General features: G+C 47.6%; 1 protein-coding gene across 3 annotated transcripts; it reads right to left on the bottom strand.

The window, feature by feature from the left end:
• Nucleotides 1-1,760: 1,760 nt before the first annotated feature.
• Nucleotides 1,761-10,279, bottom strand: fyna (FYN proto-oncogene, Src family tyrosine kinase a; the record flags this gene model as incomplete). 3 transcript variants are annotated; one of them, XM_084450598.1, is made up of 11 exons in its annotated part: nt 1,761-1,969; nt 2,464-2,595; nt 4,149-4,302; nt 5,224-5,300; nt 6,052-6,231; nt 6,853-7,017; nt 7,382-7,531; nt 8,012-8,115; nt 8,321-8,419; nt 8,821-8,917; nt 10,033-10,279. In XM_084450598.1, 11 exons carry the CDS (start codon nt 10,277-10,279, stop codon nt 1,761-1,763), a joined length of 1,614 nt encoding a protein of 537 aa, XP_084306724.1. The 3 variants fall into 3 exon arrangements, with proteins under 3 accessions (XP_084306724.1, XP_084306723.1, XP_084306725.1); XM_084450597.1 differs by having other exon boundaries at nt 6,052-6,301; nt 6,836-7,017; XM_084450599.1 differs by lacking the exon at nt 6,853-7,017.
• Nucleotides 10,280-16,872: the final 6,593 nt, after the last annotated feature.

The raw sequence follows: 16,872 nt of genomic DNA on the forward strand, positions 1-16,872 counted from the left end.
ATTGTGTTGTAATGATGATTGATTGAGTGTCTTCCAACAACATCTGTGTCAAGAGAACTTCTGAATGGTCTGAAACTAGAACCAAAGTAGCAAGCTCACCGGGAGAGGATGGTAGGGTTGTTTATTTAAAAACCATTTATGTATAACTGAGACAACAACAATAAATAATGCAGAGACCAAAACCGATCCCAAATATCTACTGGATGGTGTTAAACGTAAATTATACAAAAAATATGCATTGTTTGTTTACTTTCTCCCCTTCCCCCCAAAATAATATAATTATAACTAACGTATAAATAATCATGGAGAGATGGCATTCACTTCTGGGATGAGTCTTGTGACCCAGACGTACAGTAGGATTCAGAACGATGAATGAGTGTTATGCAGGTCTATGTTTTAGGAACCCAAGTCTAGGATGAAGATGTGGAGAGCAGAATGGATGAGTGTGTTAGGCAAATCAATCACATGAAATAAACAGTTTGTTCTGACACACATGTATCATGTTATTTCCAAATACACATTATTGGAGGGATAAATACTTATCCTTCATTCCAGTGAAAGTGAAAATGGCAGTTTATGTTGGTTTGGCGTTACTATAAGCCAAAGACATACTGTATGTTCAAAGCATAATTCTTACACAGCCTGCTGCCATTACAATATGCAACATACATTTTAAAAATATTATCGCTATAAGCATTCGGCCTAACAAGCTGTTACTGTGTGTTAGGAGCAGCAGCCCCCCACGACAGCAAGAAGCTAGAATGAACTAAAGACTACTCTAAACTGGTTCAAAATCATTGGCTGAAGCACACATACAGATGGATGCACATGACAGCTCAGATGCCATTTAGGTTCGGTGAAGGAAAGGGCTTTGTGATGCAGAGTAGGCCTTTTGTGTTCAGAAAGCATGAAGGCATTCCTTTACAAGAGTATTACTAAACATAAGAAGGCAAGAACGGGTGCTATAATACATCTAGTTCCTTGAGAAGAAGAGTATCATTGTCAACCTTGTAAAAAAGGTTGGTCGACTCCCAGAGAGAAATTTCTGGGATGTTCAGATGCACAATTCCTAACGATTACTGATCCATTCCTACACGTAAAATCACATTATTGTCATCAACTGTGAGCGTCACACATCTCTACAAGCCATAATCCTCACTAATCTGGACCTGGATTAAAAAAAATCCACATTTCCAAAATTATCAAAAGTAATAAAAACAAAATAACCCCCCCGTATCCCCCCCACCCCCCAAAAAAAGAAAATAAATAAAACCAGAATAAGAACAGGGATAAGTAAACAAGCAGGTTTTATATTTACACTAAATACAAGCTCACAACATGACTCATCTCTTAACCACCACAGCCATTCCAGCCGTACAGCCATCCAGACCCCTCCACAAGCACCCTTGAATCAAGCTCACTCTGTGCATGGCCGAGTGCATATCCCTCTCGATGGAAGATGGTGTAAGTGAGGTCGGAGTGTAGCGCGAGGGAGATAGCTGTCAGCTAAACGCTAACATCTCACAGAGAGAGAGAGAGACCGTGAACTGGAAGTTGGAGAGTGATACTGAGTCAGTCGGGTTTTTGCGCTGCAGTGGTAGCTACTAGCTAGCTAGTGTCCCTGGTAGCATACGCAGGGTGTCATCAGTCAAGTCATTTGTCTTACTGCAGACAACAGTGAGTAGGTGGTGGTGGTGGTGGTGGTAGGCGCCCTCTGCTGGTTAAGACGGGAACAGGAACAGGAGGCGGAGACGCATCCCTCAGAGGTTGTCGCCAGGCTGGTACTGCGGCTCGGTGGCTGTGAAGTAGTCCTCCAGGAAGGCCTGCAGGTACTCGAAGGTGGGCCTCTCCTCAGGATCCTTCTTCCAGCACTGCACCATGAGCTCGTGCAGGGAGATGGGGCAGTCCTGAGGGCAGGGCATCCTGTAGCCCCGCTCCACCTGCTCCAGGACTTCCCGGTTGTTCATACCTGGAGAGACATGACACGTCAGAGTAGGTAGACACAGAGACACACCATGACATCAGAGTAGACACAGAGACACACCATGACATCAGAGTAGACTCAGAGACACACCATGACATCAGAGTAGACACAGAGACACACCATGACTTCAGAGTAGGTAGACACAGAGATACACCATGACTTCAGAGTAGGTAGACACAGAGACACACCATGACATCAGAGTAGGTAGACACAGATGCTCAATCCCAATGTCCCTCCTAAATCCTCAAGCCCTGAAACCTCACAGACTTATTGATGTCACCTGGTAAAGTGGTTGAGTGCGAGAGGCAGCCAGGGCTCTAAATGGTATAAAAATGAACGGGACAGCACTTGCGCCATCACATTATGTTGACGCCAAAACATTTCTTACTATTGTTGTTATGGCGGGACTCTAAAGGACTGTATAAGGTTGTAATATTGCGCACACACACACACACACACGCACACGCACAACCACTCACCTGGATAGGGCACTCTGCCCTTGGTGACCAGCTCAGTGAGCAGGATGCCGAACGACCACACGTCGGACTTGATGGTGAATTTCCCGTAGAGAGCGGCCTCGGGGGCGGTCCACTTGATGGGGAACTTGGCACCTGGAGACACACAGAACGCTCAGGAAACACAGCAGCACACCAGAACTATTTTAGGTCCTTTGCTTCCAGCTAGAACCATTTAATCAATAACATGTTCTAACAGGAAGGACCAATAAAGGTTTTTAAAGGGTTTTTCAGAGGGCTCATCTACAGAGACAACTGAAGAGCCCATTTAGAAGCTTTTTTCCGGAATTTAGTGTTAGGGTCTGTCTATTTAGAGTGTAGCTAGATCTGTCTAGTTCTTCTGTCACTTCAGCAGTCTACATGTGGAACAATAAATAATATGTCTTCTCAGGGGAGAGAAAAGGGAACAATGTCTTTTTCTTTTACAAAATCCTTTTCTTCTCACTTCACTCCTAACCGGCAAACATATAAGACACTAACAGAAGTGTCTTCACTTGTTGACAGAATGACAGAGGATCTGGAGGCTTTGCTGGTGTGCTCTCATTCAGCTGACTCTGGGGACACGAGGACGTTCAAGAGGGGGAGGGCGTGTCTTAGCTGTGACTGACAGCTGGGTGAGGGCGTGTCTTAGCTGTGACTGACAGCTGGGTGAGGGCGTGTTTAAGCTGTGACTGACAGCTATGGGAGGCCCCGCCCACCCACCCACCCCTCCTTCCTCCAGGTGTGCTGTGTTGTCAACTCCCCTACTGCAGGTCAGGAAAGGGTTATATTACACTGTAGCACTCCAGTAAAAACCCTAGAATGGGGCTAGGCTATTTTAATACACCACAAAGTAGGGTATCTCACTGAGGTTTGAGTATAGTACTGTTAAGTATGTGGAGATGGAACACTTAGATTGCGAGGGTCTCCCCACTGTTTGCTGTCTAAGAACGCCCCCAGTAAGCACGTCAACATCCTCGTCAGTGGGCCGTCAGGAGGAAGCTTCACATCATGTTTCCTTTCATTAAAGTCGCACTGAAATGAAAAAAGCATTCTGTCCCATTTTGGTTCACATAATTGGTCATAGTGTTCACCTATTCAATGATGTATGCCAAAAAAATTACACAATTCTACTTTTGTTGTAATCTTATATCAAAGTATATAATTTCTTACTTCCTGGAAAACAGTAGGTCACGTGCAATGACGACAACAGGTACCGTAGATTTTAGGCCAATAATCTCACGACATCCACCCGTCAATCAACGCTATCCTTCTATCGAATCTGTCTGAAGTTCTTAAAACCCATCCACTTGTCAATGTTCCAATCAAATTCCTCTAAACATACTGTATGTACCACCCTCATAGCTTGTTTGCGTCGGAAATACGTCAAACTACGGAAGTTAGATGATCTCAAACGTCCGTTTCAGTGCGACTTTAAAGTCACATGAAAATCAAACGCACCCCTGCTGAAATTTGACAGTATGAGTATGAGTATTCATTGAAGGAGGAACAATAAGCGCAGTGTTGTGCTCACTGACAGAATAGTAGGCTTCCCCAGTTAGCAGACCTGCACAGAGCACAGGTAATTGCCATGATTTCGAATAATATATCTTGAGCCAGGTCTGCTGATCCAATCACCCTGACCGCGCAGTCGCCGACAGCGCTCGTACCTTGTCGTGCCGTGTACTCGTTGTCCTCTATCAGCCGGGCCAGGCCGAAGTCCGCGATCTTACACACCAGGCTGTCCCCCACCAGGATGTTGGCGGAGCGCAGGTCTCTGTGGATGTAGTTCATCCTCTCGATGTACGCCATGCCCGCCGCCACCTGGGAAACGGGAGTTTGGTCGTCAGTTAGTTTGCTGAAGGAACCACTCCGTGACATTTTATTCCAAGATGGCCGAAGCTACGCGTGAAACAGCACCACACAGCAGGACGCAGAGCTAGCTAGCTGGGGCTGTGTGGGGCGCTGGGTCACACATTGTGGTTCAGAGGGCTTTAAGGCTTAAGACAAAAAAAAGACCTTCAAGCATCACCAGCTAGACAGTAGACAAATAAATAAATCTTGATTATCTGTCATATGTATATGATACAATACCATGAACAATGAAATAATGCTGCGTCCAGCGTGAGGCTCGAACCTATGACCCCAAGATTAAGAGACTTGTGCTCTACCGACTGAGCTAGCCGGACAGCAGGCCTCACCAGTGGATGAGCTGAACTAGACCCCGACAACGTAGCTCAAATGCCCGGTGGTCCAGTGAGTTCTCTATGAACTATAACACCCAGGGGCCCAGTGAGTTCTATATGAACTTATAACACCCAGGGGCCCAGTGAGTTATCTATGAACTATAACACCCAGGAGCCCAGTGAGTTCTATCTGAACTATAACACCCAGGGGCCCAGTAAGTTCTATATGAACTATAACACCCAGGGGTCCAGTAAGTTCTATATGAACTATAACACCCAGGGGCCCAGTGAGTTCTCTATGAACTATAACACATCGGGGCCCAGTGAGTTCTATATGAACTATAACACCCAGGGGCCCAGTAAGTTCTATATGAACTATAACACCCAGGGGCCCAGTGAGTTCTATATTAACTATAACACCCAAAGGCCCAGTGAGTTCTCTATGAACTATAACACCCAGGGGCCAAGTGAGTTCTCTATGAACTATAACAGCCAGGGGCCCAGTGAGTTCCCAATGAAACCAGCCACCTGCACTGCAGGAGCAGCTGAGCCAGCGTACCTGAGCGGCCATGTCCACCAGGTTAGGCAGCTTGAGGCCCCGCCCTTCCCCGTCCTTCAGGAAGTCCAGCAAACTCCCTGACAGAGAGAGAGAGAGAGAGAGAGGGAGAGATATGGAGAGAGAGAGAGAAGGAGAGGAGGGGAAGGTTACACACACACCCACAGATGGTCATCGGCTGTTGCTGCCAAACACTAACTGTGATTTAAATCTGAACTGAAGGAAAAACCATGGAGTCAATATGACATCAATCTGGTGATCCGAGCACAAGCATTACAGCCACGGACTGTTACGTTGCCATCACCGTGGTGACTGGGAAAACACAACAATGCAAACTGAACAACCTCTGTCTAGCCTCGATTGTGACCGCATACGTGTGTGGGTGTCTGTGTGGGGGCGCGCGTGTGTGTGTGCGTGTTTCCATTGCTATGTGATGACATTTGTCATAATTATGCACCTATATTAGCATCACTATGGTCTCATTACTAGAAATAATTGTGCCAGTGTGTGTGTGTGTGAGTGAGAGAGAGAGAGAGAGAGAGAGAAAGAAAGAGTGTGTGTGTGTGTGTGTGCGTGTGTGTGTGAGACAGTATCAACTGTGTGTGTGTGTACAGTATGTGTGTGAAAGAGAGAGAGAAGAGAGTGTGTGAGAGAGAGTATTGTGTGTGTGTGTGTGTGTGTACAGTATGTGTATGAAAGAGAAAGAGAAGAGAGTGTGTGAGAGAGAGTATTGTGTGTGTGTGTGTACAGTATGTGTATGAAAGAGAGAGAAGAGAGTGTGTGAGAGAATATTGTGTGTGCGTGTGTGTGTGTGTGTGTGTGTTTCCTCACCTTTGCCCATGTACTCCGTGACGATGTAGATGGGCTCCTCGGACACCACGGCGTAGAGCTGGACCAGCTTGTCGTGCCTCAGCTTCTTCATGATCTGGGCCTCCTCCAGGAAGGACTCTGGAGACATGGTGCCCGGCTTCAGCGTCTTCACCGCCACCTTGGTGGTGCCGTTCCACGTGCCTGCGGTCGCCCACGCGCAGCAGGGAGAGAGAGACCGGAGACACGCCGCGCGTGAAACCCTCAGTGACAGCTAGGAAACGCCCTCGTTCTAATTAGGAATTGTGGAATTAAGGAACACTGAGAGACTACTGTACACAGCAAAGGGCATTTTTTCACGTTTAAATTTTAATGAGGTTTAAGTCTTTAATCTTATCGTATCGTAATTTAATGTTCCACTTTCCAATTAAATACACAGAGTAGAAACACTTTAGGGCTGTAATCCGATTAGACTTCTAAATGGCTTCCTACTTCTCTTCAAATGAGATGCTGGGCGTTCCCTCTAAGGCCAGATTCAGGTACAACAGCCAAGACGGTGTTAAGCAGTTTTAGAACTAAATCCCATTGTTTCATGAATGGCCGTTTTGGAACGTCGTAAGGTTCTAAAACTGCCCGTTTTCAAGATCCAACCCGTCAAATCTTATGGAAAGACTTGTGTACGAGGTGAACATTCCAAAGCAGAACGTTCCCTCCGTCTCATCTCGGATGTCGTACGTGAACACGGCTCCGCGCCGGCCGCTCTGTACCAGGAGGACCGACCTATCCGACGTCAGCGTCGGCCCGCGACGGGTGTGCGACACCTACCGATCCACACCTCCCCGAACTGGCCGTTCCCCAGGCGTTTGATGAGCTGCAGCGACTCCCTGGCAATCTCCCACACGTCTTTGGTTTTGACGGACAGGTCTGCCAGGCGCGGCATGCCTTTGTGGCACGGTACGATCAGGCGGCAACACAGTCCCGCGGCCCTGGCTGCAACCGCAACGGAAACCAGATAACTTTATTAACAAGACCGGTGTTCACGGTGCACGGGATAGGGAGTAAGAGTAGGAAATACAGTGAGAACGCCTCATCCGTTCTCTTCAGTGATATCAATTTTGATTCCTTCATACGCTGAGTGGAGATGAAATGTACACCGACCTTAAGCTCATCTCTTGTTGCACTAAATGTCTCTGATTCATACAGTGCCTGCAGAGTCTACTGTTGTATTTGTCATGTACCTGTTCTTCACTGTAAATAAATAAACTGTTAAATGTGTATTTTAAATGAGTTGTTTATGTGTTGCTGTGTGTGTGAGTGTCTCTGAGAACATTCGCACGTTCTCCAAGGGTCTCACCGGAGTAGTGCTGCACCAGCTGCTGCAGAGTCTCGAACTGAGCCCTGGTGGTGATGTAGTAGCCCCCGCTGTCCAGCTTCCTGATCTTGTAGTGTTTCACGTGGTCTCCCTTGATCTCGTCCCAGTCCTGGATGGAGAGCGAGAAGGCCCCTGGAGCGGACAGACACACGGGACCCCCACGGTTATGCCTACTGTACACTAGAGGACTTTGAAAAGTCTTTGAAAACACTTTGAAAAGACAAGAGTCTGACACCCTTTCACATCTAAAGACAACATGTCGAGTTTTTAGTCCCAGACTAGACGGCTTTGCAAAGTCTGGGATCATGCAGGGTCATTTGCATGAGCCAAGACAAAAAAAAAAAGGATAATATTGAACATATTTGATTTTATTCGAACATCAAGACGACAAAAAGACTGACTTAATGCAGCTCGGACTGGCCCCTTACACCAAACGAGATGACTGGAGCTTTGACGCTATGACTCCAAAACTCTGTGATTTTATTCCGACATTGGAAATTTGTCAGCGACAGTGAAATCGGGTGAGAAGCCGGTTGGTGTAAGGCGGCCATTACATGTGGAGGAGGAGGAGGATGCTGGGCATCGGTCACCCGGTGGCGATCGGTTGCGTACCTTTAGTGGTTTCACTCTCCCGGATGAGGAAGGTCCCTCTGGGGTTGCCGTTGGACAGCAGCTGCCTCTCCGCGTCCTTACGACCCAGCTTCCCAAAGTACCAGCTGCAGGGAGGGATGGAGGGAGGGGCGGAGTTAAACGCAAGCACTGACTCTGTAATAGGATAATGTATCGCACACCCCACCTTCCAACGTGTACCGTGGCTGAGGTTCATAGAGAGGGTGAATTTAAGCCTTTATAGGGGCTTTGGAAAGCGTGTGCCTGCGTGTGTGCGTGTTTTAGGGCTGAAAAACGCTAATAAAAACTCACTCCTCAGCCTGGATGGAGTCCACTGGAGCGACATAGTTACTGGGAATGTAGCCATTCCCACCAGTAGTGAGAGAACGAGCTTCCCACCAGTCGCCCTCACTGCCAGGAGAGAGAGAGAGGGGGGGAGAGAGGGGGAGAAAGAAAGAGAGATAAATGAGATTGTAGGGATATTAGAAGATGTCAATGTAGAACTGTCATTAGCCTACACCGTAAGTACAGCCTCTCTTATCCCCTTCGTTTGGGGTTTTAAAAGAGCGATCCGTACAGGCGTGTGAACGCAGAGAGACAGGACCCCCACCCCTGACAGGACCCCCCACCCCTGACAGGACCCCCACCCCTGACAGGACCCCCACCCCTGACAGGACCCCCACCCCTGACAGGACCCCCACCCCTGACAGGACCCCCCACCCCTGACAGGACCCCCCACCCCTGACAGGACCCCCCACCCCTGACAGGACCCCCCACCCCTAATGTCGTCAGCGCCACTCGTTCACACTTACGTGCTGTTGAGAATCTGGAACTTCTCCCCTTTCCTGAAGCTGAGGTCATCCTCTGTCCTGGCCTCGTAGTCGTACAGAGCCACGAACAGCGTCACGCCTGCACAGGGAAGAAGCAGACAAATCCCATGGTTAGATTACAACAGCAGCAGCGAACAGTAGATATCTCTGTTGTCGTAGGAGTCGGTGGAGTTTGCTCTGGGTATTGGAACATTCCCGTAACAATCTTAAATTGTTGAAAAGGCTTTGATTGCTACTCAGAACCATATTTGGAGGGCTACCCCCGAGAGTCTATGCGTAATTTGAGAGATCTAACTCACCCATGAGTCTGTGCTTAATTTTAGAAGTCCATTTCTAAGATTCTAGAGGCCTATCACATGTTTCAGATGTGATTTGGATTTCCCTGGTGTCCGGATATCTCTAGACAACTCTGAAACTGTAGAGTGACTTCATTTCCTGATTTCAGTCAGGATCTTGTCAGAGTTGGCCTCTACGGTCGGAACTCCACACGGCCTCCTCAAAGGCCTCCATCTCTGCCTGCCTGCCTGTCTCAGCCCGTCAACCACACCTCACCTGTCTTCAGTCTGATAAGACGTCTCAACCTAAGGTGCTGGTGAGCTAAAAAATAGGCTAAAGTGAGGTTTCTCTCTGCCCTCAGTGGAACTTTGCTTAACAGTAACGTTCTTCTCACTACAAACCGACGGGTACATTCCTGGTAATGTTGAACCTCAAGAGCCGGAGATTCGGTAGCTGCACATTAAATACAGAGATTTGTGTCAGAATCCACCTCAGGTAGTTTTCGTGAGGGGTTGATAATTTATGCCCATACAGTACAGTATGAGATGATAGTATCTAGACGATCAGACGGAGAGACCGCTTAAACCTTTTTCTCAGCCCTCCCACTGTTTTAGACGATTCAGCACAACGTCTGAAGTTCGGGGTTCTCAGATGTATACCCTCTCTGAGAGCCTGAGATAATCTAGGTCACTCTCTTCCCAATTAGCTTCCGGCAAAGGACGTTTATCCTAGTTAACACGGATACAAATTTTACTACGATATTTTCCTCTCAAGGAGGGCAAACCCTGCTGCACACACTGAGACGGGAGGGGGGGGGGGAGGAGGAGACGACAGCACAACAAACGACGCCACGCTCTTTGGCATCTGTTACTTGACAGGTGACGCAACGGCGTCCACGCCGCGGTCCCCGGAACTCGCCTGTTCCGCCGCGGGATCGGAGCGTGCCCGACTGCGAGGACGTGTGCACCCCACCGAAGACGGTCACGCCCTGCGTCCCGGCGCCGTGGAAGTTGTTGTAGTTGGGGATGGCGGTGACCCCGAAGCTGGGGTAGTGCTGGGGCGTGGGGTCGGCGCCATAGCGGTACCCCGAGCTCTGCGTCAGGCTGGTCTCTCGCTCGTCTGTGAGTTTCGCTGCTTCCTTATCCTTGCATTGGACACAGCCCATCCTATACTGTCTGAGGAGGAGGTGGAGGAGGAGGAGGAGGAGGAGGAGGAAGAGGAGGAGGAAGAGGAGGAAATCAGAACGAAGGAAAAAAAAAAACAGTGTAAAGACACTCCATCAGGTATTGCGATTCTGAATTCCATTACAGTGGATTGTCCACAGGGAGACACTTAGTAGGGCCTAACAGAAATCCTACCAATTAGAACGAAATAAAACATGTTACAGCAAATCCCATAACTGATTATACAGAAGACCGTAATATCAAAGGGCTACGACTATTACACAGTAGCAGTGCTTGGCTAATTTGATCATAACTGTACTATATATGGGTGTATTGTTAGGTACTGTTAGTATATCTTTATGACATTCTTCAAATCCAGCAATCAAGGTTTAACAATGTATGTTTCCCCCCCCATCTAATTACATAACGATCCTTCAGAGAAAAGAATGTACACTCGGTTTATGAGTTGGCAAACAACTTTATGTTTGCCTGTTTTACAAGGTACACACCCTGGTATAGATTTTCTATAAGGAGCTCAACTTAACACAAACAAACAACACACACACACACGCACACACGCGCATGCACACACACGCAAGCGCACACACACACACAAACACACACACACACACACACACACACCTACTCCCTGCCCTTTCAGCTGCAGATCCATGGAGAGATGTTGCCCTCTCTGAAACACACCCTTCTCTCTCTAACGACTGTGACGATCTGGTTTGCTAATTAAAACAGCTTGACCGCCTTAAAGGAACCAACAGGCCCGGTGCACATTCCAGCTACAGCTAGCTGTTCCTCTTAAGTGCTGGGACCCTGAGCAGCTGAGTGACATGCCTGCTGGGGGAGGCCTCTCTGAGCACACACTGACTTCTGAGACGCTAATTCAAAACACACTTGTTTACGTCTCTCCGGTGCAGTGGGAGAGAGCTAGCTAGCGACCGCCGAGGGCCCGACTCTGGCACCGCCGTGGGATCAGCGGCGAAGGGGACCGCCACACTGTCCCTAACCCCCTGTCCGCGGTGGGAGGGAGGGGTCACTGGCGCTGTTGACACCATTGTGTCAGACAGGCTCAGCGTCCCCCAGTCCCAGGCTCATCTCGGGAGGGATGGGCAGACTGGACAAACGGAGAGGAGGTCAAGGTCTTTGCCCCTGGACAGTTATGGCAACAAAATATCAGACTGTAGCCTAGTAGTGGCTGGCCAGTTATTTATTTGAGCTTTCTTCTACCTAAAAACCTTTTGGTGTTATTGGATGTTACACCAGCAACCACAATACAATACATAATCATCCTAACAGCCACCTTACAATGCAGTGTATCTTGCATACCACTTCGAAAGAGCAGACCATTCCAAGCAATATCGACAAGCTACGTCAATGACGGCAGTCATCGGATTTGTTTGACTAGCGCTCCGGCGTCGTCCGATTCGCTGTCCTGGCGGAGCCACTTTGCAAACAGAATTCCGTTCCGTGACACAGCTGCCCTGTAGGGGGGCCGGGGGAAGCTGAGCGACACGAGGCCGAATTCCTCCCGGTCTGCGGAGGGAGCGTCCGTCTGACTTTACTGGCCCGGTAACAGGAAGGCATGCGGAGGGAAAACACTTAGCAGATGTGTCGTTTTATGACGCGGCGCGGCTCAGACGGGGTCCCTCCCAGAAGCACAGGCGACTGGTAGGATCTGAGGAACTGATCATCATGCGCGTCATCTGACACTGTTCATTATCCCTTCAGGTCGGGCCAACATATACAATACGTTTAGTTTAGTCTCATAAGAGCCACAATTACAGATTGTACAGGTCACCGTTTACCAGGGTTGGCACTGTACTACTCTACTGTGTAGCAGTGTTCTGTGTAGTGTTCTTGCGTGTTGTATTGTGTTAGGGTTAGTGTACTACTTACTTACTCACCTACGGTATGCTGTAGTGTCACTGTGTCCAGACCTCTACTGGTTCCTCATTGCTTGGCACAGAGCAGAAGGGAGCCACTGCAGGGAAGAAAGAGATCATTTTGATTCATGACATAAACACTCAGAGCAGGATACAGCAGTGGCATTACAGTATGAGCCTTCCCTGACCGCCCGTGATGCTCAGATAGAAGTCATAGCCACCGGAAAACCGCTGTAAACCTCGGCTAATCCCTGACTCGGAGGATAATCTCGTATTCATATCTAACAGCATACAGTATTGCACGATAGGCTATAGGCTACTTCTCAGCTGGTCCAGTATCGCCCGAGTGCGGTACTGAATATTGTACTGCAGCCATTCCACTGGGAGAATTGTGGGTAGAAGAGGATTGTGACATCATCATTTGCCCTATGTTGATTGTGAAAATCTTTCAGCTCTGAAGTAGCTAGGCCTGGGACTACTGAGCTTTAAAATAACCACTGTGGTCTGTGGCTGGAATCTAGGGCATTAAAACGCTGTCTACATGCATCCTTTGTGGTGTTGCTATGTTGATGGTGTTTTGCTTACTATTCATTTGCATATGAATGAATTATGGCTGTGTTTGGGTGTCACGGGTGAGGTTGCTGCTTAATTAGTACAACACACATCAGCCATCTTGGAAAATGAACTAAGCAGTGGTGGGCAGTCAGACAAACAAAGTGCTGGACAGTCAGACAAACTATTCCTGATAAACAATTTGGATAAATGGAGTTCTGTTTTTAAACGCTCTTCAGATTTGTTTTTGTAAACGCCTTCAAGGGCCGAAGAGCTGCGAGTCGTGACTGTATCAGCCAACCACGGTCTGTGGACAGTTATCTGAGCGCTCCAAAACAAATCTAACACTTCAGCTGCAGCATATCCACTCAAATCCGGGACTATACACACAACGACACACCACAAGCCAAGGATCCAGGTACAACTTTCCCACTGCAAACTACACATATGCAGAGCCTCCTTAGACCCCACTCTCTGGGCTTCTTCGCCGTTTGCGACGACAGACGTGCTGGCAAGCTTGGCGAGGGACCCGACGCTCAACTTTCCCAAAAAAGACGCTGGCGTCGGAGCCGGGGGTCTCAGCCCCTCAGTGGAGAGAGGTATCGCATGACCACCTCGGCACAACAAGGAGACTCATCGTGCTATTTTCAGACCCAAATGAACAGCTTGCCTCTGCAAGGATCAAACTGTGATAAATAGGGTCCAATGAGGACAGCGTTATACATGCTACGCTGTTACAGTCGAAGGCACGGAGGAGAGGCGTTTGGGGCTTTGTGGCCTTGTCTCTGTGGGCGTTGGGACTTGACAACCAGGTATAATGGGTACTTTGCACGTAGGCGAGCACACACACACACACACACATACTGTGCGTGTGAGCAGTGACCACACTGAAATCTGTCGAGGTATTGATAATCAATCACAGATGCCAGAATAATAGACATGAGGCTTTTACTTTGAATCTAAAGGGCTCCTGATCAGATTCAGCAGGCCTGATGGACTCCTCGTCTGTGTGGGGCATCGTGTGCTTGGTGTGCTTCTGTCCTTACCCCGCACCCCGTCATCAGGGAGCCGCCCGGGTTTAATCAGAGGAGTTATAGGTCAATTAATTTCATCAAATGAACAGCTTTATTTTGGAACGACATGGGCCTTAATCGCCTGAAACACAAGAGAGAGCCATGGCAGGTGCAGTTCCCTGCCTCAGACCAGACGGAATGCAGGACAGAGAATGAAACAAAGGCAGCACACATTGAACAGTTCATATATAAATTAGGCCTAAATTCACATATTGGTAGATAGCCTGGTGACAAACGATGTTCATGTAATTCAGATGTTTTATATTACAATGGTAAGCCTATATCCAATGGAAATGCAGTACCTGGACATCACTGTGGTAAATGGGGATTGGACTGCACTTATATAGCTCTTTTATCCAAAACACTTTACAATGGCCTCTCATTCACTCATTCACACACACACTTTCACATACAAATGGTGACAGCTGCCAGGCAAGGTGCTAGCCTGCTCATTGGGAGCCATTTGGGGTTCAGGATACCTCGACATGTCGTCAGGAGGAGCCGGGATTTGAACCGCCGCCCCTGCGATCATTGGACGACCCGCTCTACCTCCAGAGCCCCAGCCACCCCCTGTTTAAAGTGTACACTACACTGTGCAAAGTAATGAACAGGTGACATCATGTCCTTGATTAATTCAGTCCATGTCCTTGATTAGCTCTGTACATGACTCAAACCCAAGGCCAGCGCTACCTACCACCACTAGTCTTGTAATAACAGCCAATCAGAGATTTCCGCCTTGAGAAACGTCAGGAGATTTCTAAGTCGCCAGGAGAACGCCGTCAAGAACGGCCGGTGACAAGACTACGCCTTACAAGTCCTCAAACCTCTAGAGACTTGTGAGTCTACACTGCCTCTGTCCTCTGTCCAACGTCTCTATGAGCTGATTCACCACCACCGCTACCCTTCTGCCCTCTCTAGTCTCTCTCTAGTCTCTCTCTAGTCTCTCTCTAGTCTCTCCGTGAGTCCATCCACCATTTCTAACCATTCCACTATGAACTGGCCCAGAAAGGGTTGTTTTTCACTTGCGTATTAAGATGCTTGTGAAAGTCACCAGTCAGCTTACACGGGTTTTGTTTCCGCAGACTTACACATTCTTCCATTCTCTGGATTGCTACAAATATTTGCTTGTCTTCGAAAAGTGAGTTCATTCAGTGTATCAACATCAAGACAATGGCCACATTTCATTGGCCCACAAGATTATCTACACAATGAAACGCAGTGTTGCCTTTCAAAGCATTCTCCACCAGCAGAATGAAAAGAGGGCATCAGAAAGAGCACAGCTGAGGCTTGCATTTAAAGAGTGGCTTTCACTGTGTTTTGGAGTCACACTGGATTGAGAATATCATGTTAGTTAACCTAAATCACTAAAACCCATTATGTGAGCACTGTGACTGGTGCCTATACAGTAGGGTTCAAGTTGGAGAATGGGGGAAAAAAAATGAGGCCTATACACACAACATTGACCAAGCTATTCAGGCTGCCGTATAGTGGTTCATCAGCTCCAGGCTGGTATATAGATACTCAGTCAGCATTGGGCTGGAATTGTTCTTTCCAGATCTTCTACCACTGCGGGGTCAAAGTCTGAACCCACTGGAAATAATGTGTAAAAATACAGTGGTGTACTGGGCACCATATGAGGACTGATGGTTTTTGTACTGCGGAGGAATAGTGCAGAGATAGATGGAAACTATTCCCACAAAGAAGTACAGGGTGGGTGACTGTTCTGTAGAAACAGACTGTGCGTTATGGTAGAGATTGATATGGATTAAAAACTCATATAATTATATTACAACACTAAAAAAACACATACTGGCGTCTTTCCATCTAATAAAATACTTCCCTTACAGCATTAGGTGTCATTGTAGATTGATGCATACAGAGCCATGTGAACACCAACCAACTAAACAAACAGCTCTTCAATACGCAGCCTTTCAAAGCCTTTTTGTTAGTGCAGTTAAATGTTGTAGACCAAGATAAAAGCCTTCTCAGTGCCCAATCCGAGCCTAAAGGTGAATAGCGTATTTTATGAATAGTAACTCCTTGCATGTTAATTCCAAAGAAAAGTAGGTTTGAATGGCCTGGGGGAAATCCTCTCGCTTCATGGGGCACTGTATAGTAGGCTATGAATTAATTTCGCCCAGTCCATTCATCTAGGCATGGCAAATCTGTGACAGATATCACGCAAGACTAATGTGATTACAGATTCTCTATCTGCCTATAACAGCAACTCCCTCAATCTCTCATCACAGATGAACTCCGAAGACAACTTCATGCAACATAAAACTTCAGAAATCTGCGGCTCCCTTGTGTACAGTACGGGTCTCTGGATGCTCTTATCCTCCTCAATACTTCCAGTAGTAACAAGTTTGCGCCGACACGTCCAATGAATCCGTTTTCATCATTCTGAGCTAGACTGATGGCTAGAATTAGACAGATCGTGCTAACCCAATTAATATCGTTGTATGTGATGATAAATGCGTTCCAGTGCAATTAACTTGATTAATAGCAATTGTTTAGAACGAGCCAGTTATAGAGGAGAGGCCGTTCAGATTGTGTATAGGCTAGGCTGCAGCGCATCCATCCCTACTGCGACCACGGAGCTGCAACAGAGCAGCCCTCCAGAATCACAGCACTGCAAAACATCAAGAATAAGCGGTTCCTATTCTCTGTCGACTGCTCAAACCCTTCTGCTCTGCCCGTTACTTTCAGAGCAGATAACATGTAGCTAATACACACAGAGGTAAAACGATGTATATAATGTTGAATATCATCAATTGTTATTTATCACCTTTCGCCAATGTCCATTCAGACAGCAGTTAAAAGCGAGGTAAGGCGTGCACCGATACAATTCCACACAAAAACGTGCTTACCTTACGAATCTGTCTAATCCATGAGCTTTTCCCCACTGGTGGGACTATAACTGAAAATGCATCGAAATTATTATAATAGTATTTCTTTGCATTGAGAAAATAACAGAGAAGACTGGCCGTCCCTGTACCTCACAAGCCCGAAGCCCCTGTCGCCGTGTGTACAGATGATGGCGTAAAATCTGATGCGGATTCGCATGGACCA

The sequence above is a fragment of the Borostomias antarcticus genome (genome assembly GCF_949987555.1).
Source record: "Borostomias antarcticus genome assembly, chromosome: 16".
NCBI classification, from domain to species: domain Eukaryota; kingdom Metazoa; phylum Chordata; class Actinopteri; order Stomiiformes; family Stomiidae; genus Borostomias; species Borostomias antarcticus.